The 10,484-nt window shown below is 39.6% G+C and overlaps 1 protein-coding gene across 1 annotated transcript in view; it reads right to left on the bottom strand.

Annotated features, from left to right (window-relative positions):
* Positions 1–7,162: 7,162 nt before the first annotated feature.
* The window catches only part of SYCP2L (synaptonemal complex protein 2 like), a 72,233-nt gene continuing 68,911 nt past the window's right edge, over positions 7,163–10,484 (bottom strand). Inside the window, exons 22-24 of the mRNA XM_019633793.1 lie at positions 9,643–9,742; positions 9,485–9,543; positions 7,163–7,201 (exon numbers count right to left, since the gene is read on the bottom strand). Of these exons, the coding sequence (XP_019489338.1) occupies positions 7,177–7,201; positions 9,485–9,543; positions 9,643–9,742 (184 nt within the window). The 3' untranslated portion in view covers positions 7,163–7,176. The remainder of the gene's footprint in view (positions 7,202–9,484; positions 9,544–9,642; positions 9,743–10,484) is intronic.

The following is a 10,484-nucleotide window of genomic DNA, read 5'->3' as shown; positions in this document are numbered from 1 at the left end:
TCTTTTTATTCTGACTAAATTTTAATACAAAAGCTTAACTTTTGTGAACAAATGAACAATAACACAGTTGCAAACTACCAACATATTCTATTCTGTTCTGTCAGGTTTTGTCCGGTTCCACCCCGGGAGTTCTCAGGGATTCTGTTTGGAGTGGAGAAAAATGAAAGCACAGAGCACTAAAGCACCATTTGTGTGGCCTGAGTCATCTTTTTCTTCTTCAGGTGGCTCAGACTGGTGGAAAGGGAAAAAGAGCACAGTGGTTAGTCGAGCCTGAACTATCCTCCTCTCGGTCCCTCAGAAGTCAGTGAGCCAATCTGGATGTCACTCCTTTTTATTAACTACGTCCCTAACTCAGGTATCTGAACTTGCATCTTACGTGGCCACTGGAAGCTAAAGTCAATGTACTGGGTAAAAATCAGCTCGAGTCAAAACCTCCCTCAAAAATCTCTTAAAAGTACCAGCTCTCAACAGTCTATAACACAGTAGGTTATTTTTTTCCTCTAGTGTTGGAGAAAAAAATAGCTATTTCTTAAGTGGAATGCCAGATGAAATGGCTGGGCTGACTTTTGGGGGCATGCTGTGTGAAAAATGCATGTTGTCAATAACCAGTCTGGCATTCAGCCAGAATTGATGCTCATAAAACAAGAGGTAGGTAGGAGCTGATATCAGTGAGGGACCAGATTCTCCCATTCCAATACAAACACTAGGGTGCATTCTCATTGAGAAGAATGGCAGACAACCACCTGTGCAATTTAAGTTATTTCTCCAATTTTTTCTGTGTTCACCACATGTAATTTGATTTGGGTAGGACAAATATTACCAGTAACCTACCCCACGTTTATTCTCCCTTTCTTCTTCATTTACAGAACCCCATGTTTTGGGAAGGCAGTAACAGGCTCAGTTAAATCCTCACATCCCCAGATTCCCTTCCAACTAGGGATGGCCTTGTGACCAAGTTCATGCCAGTAAGATGGAAAAATATCTATTGGTTTGGGCTTCCATGAAAGCCGTTTCCCTAATTTAGAAAAAAAATGAGGGAAGGGGCAGAGTCATATCTTCCACCCACCCCTTCTGCCTGCCTGGGGTGCAAAAAAGATGCTTCCAGGTAAAGCAGACAGCCTGTGACTATAAAGCCCAAAGCCACAGGAAGGAGGCAGAACAGGGAGCTAAAAAACCTGTGTCTCTAATGCCTTCTTAAAGCCACTGAACACCAGCCCTGGATAACCTCCCCGTTGACTGCTGCTTAGCGGGGGGCGGGTAAAACACTTCTTTGGTTTAGCTGCTGGAATCTGATTTCTGTTACATGTGACTCACTATAACATGTACAGTTAATTCACATTTGATCCAATTCTCTATTAGGTCTGGGAATTAGTCTAATACTCTTAGCCCAGATTAGTCTTTTTTTCATATCCTCTTTCAGTACCATTTTGATTTGGAGATTTATTTTTTCCCCCAAAAGAAAATAGTAATTTTTTCCCAATAATGAAAGTCTTTCAAGACATGTACAAGGCTATTCACCATAGATTTATGTGGAATAATAATTTAAAGTCACCTGGGTGATCACGAATAGAGAATAAAATGTATAAGTTATAAACTAGAATATTTTGCAGTTATTTAAAAAATAAGTAGATCCATATTTTTTACTTGGAAAGGAATCCTACTCTTATTGCTGAAAGAATGAAGCAAGAACAATATAAATAATACACAGTATATCATTCATGTTACTTAAAAATATACACATGTATACTTATACAGACATTTGTATACATTCTTCTGTAATTATAGACAAAAATGTCTGGAAGAATATATACCAAACTGTAAAGAGATAGTTATCCCTGGATCATAGATAAGAGAGAGGGTTAGGGAGGGAGGGAAAATTTAACTCTTTACTTTATAAACATGATGTTTGAGTCTATTACACAAAAATAATTCATATCTTGGACTAACTCTTAAAATTAAAGAACAACCTAAGATTGAAAGTAAATTCACCTAAAATGTAACCATACGGAAATAACCACAGCTGACATTCTGATGAGTACCTTTTAGAATCCTATCCTCTTCCTATGTATACATGTATGTCTATACATACAAACTCATCTTCTGTAACACCACCCCCTCCTTTTCTCATTGGTCAACTCTTTCTCGTCCTCTTCTGCTGGCTTTCCCTCCTTCACCTAACTTCAACACCCTGGATTTAACCTGGGACTTCTCTCTATACTTAGTCCTTAAGTCATCTCAGCCAGTCTTATGCTCAGCCCTCTGCCATGACTTTCCATTTCAAATATCCAGTTACCCATGTGACAATGCCATTCAGATACTACAGTAAAAAAAAAATGAATGTATGTCACAAATCAAACTTTTAATATCTATCTATATCCTCTCCCTCCCCCTCAATAAAATTGGACCTTTTCCAATCTTCACTATCTCCTTAAATGACACCAATTTCCACTAAGTTGCTCAAGCCCCAAACCTGGAAGTTGTCCTGTGTCCTGCCTTTTCCCTCCTCACCACATCTAATCCATCAGCAACCCTTCCAGCTCCAGCTCCCCTGCCCACATCACCCCATTCCCCACCCCAACACACACACAAAGGCCCTTGAGGAGTTTTGTTTGTTTGTTTGATTGTTTGTTTGTTTGTTTGTTTGTTTGTTTGTTTGTTGAGGACAGTTCTTTACTAGGACCCCTTTTACTGCAATTGGAACAAAATCCAGTTTCCTAACCATGGCCCATAGGCCTAAGTGACCATCACCACCACCCACACCTCACCCCTAACCTCAGCTTCTACCGCTCTGCCCTCACTCCTTTTGTTTGGCCCTCACTGAATTCCTGGAACATTCTAAGCTGCTTCAGACATCTGTCTTGGCCATTCTCTCTGAAATGCTCTTCCCCCCACTGTGCTTACTGCTGGCTCCATCTCATCCTTCAAGTTTTAGCTCAAATGTCACTTCCTTAAAGAGGTTTAACTTGACTCTCCTCCTTCCACACTATGAGTCTCCCACACTTTCTTCCTCCTTAGCACAAACCACTATCATGAATTCTTACCTCTTTACTTGTTTACCATCTGTCTATCCTAAAATATACACTCTGTGAGGCCAAGGACCTCTTGGGTATTGTTCTATTCCCAGCATCTAAGATGGTACCTTGCACCTAATAGGCTCAACAATTTACTGAGAAAATGAATATATACATCCTCACCTTTTACAACAAATGGGATTCTGCAGCTCTAAAACAAGCATTTACTTTTTACTCACTGTTAAATGTCTTCCCCAGTCAATTAATATAATCTAAATGTTTCTTTTTAATGACTGCATGGGATAGCATATGAATGGATCAATCTATTAACCACGCTCTAGCTGGGCATTTAGGCATCTCCCAGTCTCTCCCAATTAGAATCGTTTGTAACACATGTCTGTGCACAACCAGTTCCATCTTTAACATCATTTCTCAGAAGTGTAATTGCTGGGTCAAAACTCACAAAGCACAATTTTGGACACTGAAGGAGTGTTTAAAACTCACCCACTTCATTTACTCTCAAAATAAAATAAAATGAAACACATGTTATTTTTTATAATTACTACACTCTTTAAGGTAAGTGGAACATTCATATAAAAATGTATTATGAAATGGCCTACTTAGGAAATCTGGTTCAGACCTCTAAATTGAAGAAAATCTCAAGTTGACATCTGTATAAAAAGCCCCATTATTAAATGCTGTGGGAACGGATGAAACAATAATTCAAAGAATCCAACTGGGCGGAAGGGTCACTGTCCTTAAAGTAACTGTGTGCAGGAAGAGAATAGTTGGTGGTTGTTCTACACATTCCACATTCAGTTACTCTGTGGGCCTCAAAACACTGTCAGAAAACTCACAGCATGGTAGCCCCATGAGCTGTGGGACCATCCAGGGAAGTATGAGGCTCAAGTGATAATTCTATAAACTTCCTCCTTTAAAAATCTCTCAAAGCCAGGGCAGCTGGGTAGCTCAGTTGGTTTGAATGTGAGCTCTGAGCAACAGGGTTGCCGGTTCGATTCCCACATGGGCCAGTGAGCTGCGCCCTCCACAACTAGAATGAAGACAACTTGAGCTGAGCTGCTGCTGAGCTGCTGGTAAGTGGCCATATGGCTCAGCTGGTTAGAGTGCGTGCTCTTAACAACATGGCTGCTGGTTCAACTCCCACATGGGATGGTGGGCTGCACCCCCAGCAACTAAGATTTGAACACGGCACCTTGAGCTGAGTGGCTGCTTAGCTACCGATGGGTGTCCAGATGGTTCAGTTGGTTAGAGCGTGTGCTCTTAACAACAAGGTTGCCAGTTTGACTCCCACATAGGATAGTGGGCTGCACCCCCCCCCCCGCAACTAGATTGAAAGCGGTGACTGGACTTGGAGCTGAGCTGCGCCCTCCACAACTAAGATTGAAGGACAACTTGACTTGGAGCTGTTGGGTCCTGGAAAAACACAGTTCTCCAATAAAGTTAAAAAAAAAAAATCTCTCAAAATCAATCCCATTCAGTTTCAAATCCCTCTTTGCCTTACTAACTACCAAAAGCCATTATCGTCCACATTCTTACTGATGCTGTTTATACATCTCCTCTGCCTCAATCTACTACCCTTCCCCACCCTCTCGAAGTATTCCTGTCAAGCCCCACAATGCACTCTGTCAGCAGCAGAGTCCCTAATACCCTTAGCCTTCTCTTGGAAGAAAATATCTCCTTGACTCCTTCTTTTAACTAAAATGTGGCTGACTTCTGAGGCTCCCACCTCCCCTGATACCCTCTCTCAATGAAAAGCTTTTTTTTTTTCTGTTATCCTATTACTTCCTGGCCAAGTGGAAAAGCAGGTAGTCTCCTTGCTGCCCACTGCCTCTCCTCTCTGAACTTCCCTGCTAACATTACACCATCCCTCTGACTTATGTGTTCATCATTCTGGCCCCTGTGTTCACTCAGTTCCTGTCAGCCTTGGTAGTAATTACAACACTATCACAAATGACCCATCTTTATGCTCTGGCTTCTCAGTTCTCTGAGGCCTCACCTCCTATAGCATTTTCTTCTAAGTCACCACAGCCAGACTCTCAGATTTTCTCATCATCACTGACTTCCCACCTCCGAAATCTTCAGTCTCAATATCCCACTTTCCTGGCCTTTCCAAGACACCTGCTCTCCTTCCTGTAATGTCATAACTTCTGATCCCAGAGACTGACCCCATATTATGGACTGAAATGCTTGTGTCCGCCCCCCCAACCTCCTGCCCCCAAAAATAATTCATATGCTGAATCTCTGGCCTCCCATGTGATGGCATTAAAAGTAGAGCCTTTGTGGGGATAATCACATAGTGCTCTCAGGAGAGTGGAGCCCTCACGAGTGGGATTAGTGTCACTTATAACTGATACCTTTTTGTTAGGGAGTCTCCCCATGCATTGGGGATTTTCGTAATAATGCATTTAGTTTCTCCATGAAGCATGATAATGGCTTTTGGGCTGAGATTTATCATATTAAAGAATATCTAGTTTCTACTATTTTACTTGGTTTTATAAAACTTGAAACAGAGATGTAGAATTCTTTTCAAAAGCTTTTTGAAATATATGGAAAGATTCATAATGATTTTTTTCTCCCTAGATCTATTAGTAATTAATGTATTAATAGATTCCCTAATATCAAACCAACTTCGTGTTTCTGGCATAAATCTCACTTGGTTATGACATATCATTCCTTTAATAAGCTGCTAAATTATGTTTCTCAATGTTTGACTTAGAATTTTGGCTAATTTTAATTGAAATTGTTCTATGGTTCTCTGTGTAATTTTTGTTGGATTTTTGTATTGTAAGATTCATTTTAAAATTTTGGGAATTTTTATTCTTCTATGTTCTGGAATAGTACTGAAGTTATTCTTTAGTACTATTTAGTCAATAGTACTAAAGTTATTCTTGTTTAAAAGACCAGTAGAGCTCTTCTGTGCTGCAATCTGGATCATACACTTTTGTAGGGGAGTTCTTTATCCATTTTATTTCTTCCATGAATATTTGCCTAAATTAGTCATCTATTCAAGAGTCTCTTTTGTTAAATTGCATTTTCCTGGAAAACTGTCCATCATTCCAGGTTCTCATCAAAACCTGGGTTTGATGTAGACATCTGAAAGTTAAAAGGTTAACAAATGATCTCTAGGTTCTGTTTGACCCACACACTGCTCCTACCCCAAGTCTTTCCTCTTTCTCTAATTGGCAACACCATTCATCCAATTGCTAAAAGACAGAAACCTAGGCATCACCCTTATTTCTCCCTCCTTTATCTACTGCTTCCATCTGTCAGTAATTTATTGATTCTAGCTCCAAAATGGATCTGGACTTTCTCCACTTCTGACCATCTCCAAAGCCTTCCACTTGAGCTTTCCTCGTCTATGTTACACTTCTGTAGTCAATTCTCAACACAGTAGCTAGAATGACTTTCTTAAAATATAAATCAGATTATATTACCCTCACCCACAATGCTTTTGCTCAAAACCCATCCACATCTTCCTTCACCCTTAGTATAAAATCCAAACTCCTCACCAAGGGCAACTGAGAGTCTGCCATGCTCCCAACTTCAAGTATTGTCCCTCTTACAACACTGTGATCCAAGAACTCTCAGTTCCTCAAAGATGTCAAGTTCTCTCCCACCCAATCAGGTTGTTTTCAACTGTTCACAAGTCTAGTCCTTCCTATTCTTGAAACTCTACCTTAAATGTCACTTCTTTAGAGACCTTTGATGACCGCCCTACCTGAAACTGATACTTCACACAACTGCTCTCTGCCACAGCAGTCTGTTAGTATCCCGCAAAGCACTTAGTAAACTTGCAATTATTTTGTTCGCTTGGTTTTTTGTCTTCCTACAGGGGTGGGAGCATGTCTGAGTGTTAACCATTGTTTATTTCCATGTTCGCATACTGCTTGATGCAGAGCAAGCACTCAATTATGTGTCCATGCTTACTGAATGAATGAATGACCCAGACCCAAAAGGATAATTGTTAGGATGGGAGATTTGTGAAAGAAAAGGACGCTCAGTCGAAAGGCCGTAATATGGACAAAGTCTTACATAGAGTATCTTTCAATGCTTGCTTCCCCCCACTCGATTCACATCGACTAAACAAAGCAAACCTTCGTACCTACCCTAGGAATGCAATAATATAACTGGACTTTAGCTTTCCTCATGAACGCTGAATTGCATTAAGCCTGGAAGAAATTAGACCATCTCATTATATTCACATTAGGCCATTGAAAAATAAAAATACACATATATGTACATACATATACCATACAATTATTTCATAGATTGTTATGTTACTGGATGTTAGCTGAGGAGGGTCAATGGCCAATCCAGGATATTAACACAAGAGATTAATATTTTACTTGATTCTATTTTATGCATCGTCACAACATATACAGAGGTATCTCATGACCACCATTCAAATCAATGACTCCCGATCTTTTTGTAACACTGTGCTACGGGCTGAAGTAATCTAGTCTGAAGAATGTCCCTCTAATCTCCCTAGAAAAATATGTAAAGCGAACACTGACATGCAAACATGACAAAAGGACAGTCCCTGGATACCGACCAGATCCTGGATCTCAACCAAGCTAAGTGACCTCTCTAAGTCTCATAGGAACTTCAAGCGCTTAGCCCAGAGCCTAGTGCCGTCAGCATTCACTCAGTGTGAGCTGAGGGCATCACCATCATCTCTCATCCGCAAGCCACATGGTGGTGTCCTGAGGTGTTTGGAAGACGGGAGAACAAAGGCAAAACCCTGAGAGATGTATATTTAGAAGCCATTTTTGTTCTTTGAGGTATTCTAAATTCACACAGGGTATGTTATCAAGGGAAATGAATGTAAATGGTAGTTAATATTCTATAATGTATTCTGTATGAACTGAAGAGACAGTTGTCCAAATCTGGGGTTCAATCAAAATAATTGAATTCTCCAGGTTTCAGAAAACTAGAGGGTATAATCTTCTCTAATGCTTATTATAGTGTTGCTTTATATTGGCAGTTCTCAAAGTGTGAACCTTTGGAATCCCAAGGGGACCCCCTTTCCTCGGGGACCTCTAAGGAAACTAAGTTTCCTAAGGTTCTGTGAGGTCAAAATTTATTTTGGTAAGTGGTAACCACACTTACCAAAGTTATTTGCTTTTTAAATTCTTATTCTCTCACAAGTATACAGTTGAGTTTTAAGGAGGCTACATGTGAGATATCACAACAGATTGAATTCAGAAGCAGAGATGAGAATGTAGCTGTCTTCTATGAAGCCAAACATTAAAGAGATTTGCAAAAATGTAACACAATGCTACTCTTCTCACATGTTTCTTGTTTTGAGAAGTCTGGTTATTTTTTCCATAACAATTTTTACTTATATCAATATGTACAGATTTATTGGTTATTTTTAAATAAATATATGTTTTAAATCTCAGTCTCAATTTTTAATATGGAAATGTTCATAGAGATAACCCATACTGCAAAAGCTCTTTGGGAATCTTTAATTAACTTTAAAAGTGTTCAGCGGTTCTAATTCCAAAAAGTGTGAGAACAACCTGGGGCATTCAGTGAAGAGGTTTTAAAAGCATATTCCCTTTAATCATGCATAATGTACAGGAAGGGAGATGTGTGTATGAAAGAATTTTGAAAATTTATAGTTTATACTGTCATTATCATTGTGTTAAATGGAATAAAAGAGGATGGATAACTCAAACTTCAAAAGTGTTGTTATTGTTGTTTGAAATATATGGTGGAATCAGAATAATATCCTTCCTAAAACCATTTGACTTGGATTTCTGTGACAGACACTGATCCTCAACTGGTAGATAAAGCTTTAGTCGTTGCAAATTGATATAGGAATTCCTTTTGGTTGTTCAAGCAGAAAGAAAACTAGAATTTCTCCCAGGGCAGAAGTAGAGGAGTAAAGGGCTTCACTCTCCCTTACCCACTCCCTATACTCCAGAAAATGGCCCAACATTCTGAATGAATCAAAGTGTGACCTCAGAATGTACACAGAGTAATCACAGCAAAAGGAATGTGAGGTACGATAAACCCATTTGATGTTTGATATATAGATATGCATTTAAATATATATACATATAGGATACATACAATATATCCTATCAAGAACACAATTTAGTATATAACTGAAAATCAACTATTTACTCAGAAGTCTAAATATTTGGCTCAAAATCTATTCATTTTAATTTAAACTGTTGCTGAAAGATAAAACAATTTGGATCAAAAACACTGACATTTGGATGATCCTGTTTATGGTTTTCAAAATTCACACTTCTAGGTTGATGTCCTAAGCTACACTCTGTGCTCAGGGAGTGTCAGAGAAGTGGCTGGCTTGAAAAGAAGCAAATATTTAGCCACTTACATGAAGTTGTATGAAAATCAACCACCCACACTCTAGCTAAAGCATTACTTATACTTCATTCAACTAAGATACTTCTAGAAAGAAGACTTAAAAAAAAATATACCTCAGCACTTGCAGATCACAGAAGGATTTCAGATCATCACACTGTCTCCGCCAAAATTCCTAAAATTGAACAAAAGTTGTGTTTAAGTAGTAAGCAGTTATCCTACCCTGGAACAGAGTCTCCTAAGTCAGAGAATGTTCTAAACAAAAGGAACTTACCAGAACACCCTCCTCCAGGTGTTTCAGAGCTAGAATATCCTTCTCAAGATTGCTCAGCTCTTGAAGAACAAAACTGTTAAACAGCTCTAGTTTATTCAGTCTGATAAATGTAAAAACAAAAAATTTCATTGAGACTGCTTGGATGTGACAAAAAGACACTTAATTAACCCTCTTCTTGCAAGGACACCTCATGTTCTTATCTAGACATTTCTTGTTTTAAGAATACTTATCTCTCTTCTCTCCCCTCCCGACTGCCTGAACATCCTCACTCCCTGAAACTATGCAAACTTTGATTTCGCCTTTCAACAGAAGCCCAGAGAAAGTTGCTATTCCAGATCATGCTTTGAAGAGCAAAGGAGAGATGACTCCACAGAGAAGAGGACCAATGCCAGAAGCCACTAGAAGCCACTCTACAACCAACCATGGCTCCCCACTGCTTCCTGCTTTCCACTTGCTCTTGCCTTGAGCTGGCTCTGAAAGCTGAAAGTGGCTAACAAACTTTTTTTCCCATCTCTGTGTTTTACTTCTGAAATTTCTAACAGTTGTTATTCTGTGTCTTACCACCATAGAAACTGCTTATTTGTTCGCTTGCTTTTTGTCTGTCTTCTCAATTACGTTGAAAGTTCCATGAAGCCAAGACACTCTTAAAGCCTGTTCTCACTGAACCCTGCTCAGTGTGCATTTGCTGAATGAAAAAATGGATGACTGGGCCGGCCAAGTGGCACGATGGTTAAGAATTGGCTTGGGACGCCAGAGGGTCCCGGTTCAGATCCCACATATGAGGGCCAGTGACACTGCCCTCTACAGCTAAGATGCTGAACAACAGCTCAACCTGGAGCTGG

The sequence above is a fragment of the Hipposideros armiger genome, unplaced genomic scaffold, assembly GCF_001890085.2.
Source record: "Hipposideros armiger isolate ML-2016 unplaced genomic scaffold, ASM189008v1 scaffold_1410, whole genome shotgun sequence".
Taxonomy (NCBI): domain Eukaryota; kingdom Metazoa; phylum Chordata; class Mammalia; order Chiroptera; family Hipposideridae; genus Hipposideros; species Hipposideros armiger.
This window is presented reverse-complemented; position numbering and strand designations above follow the sequence as displayed.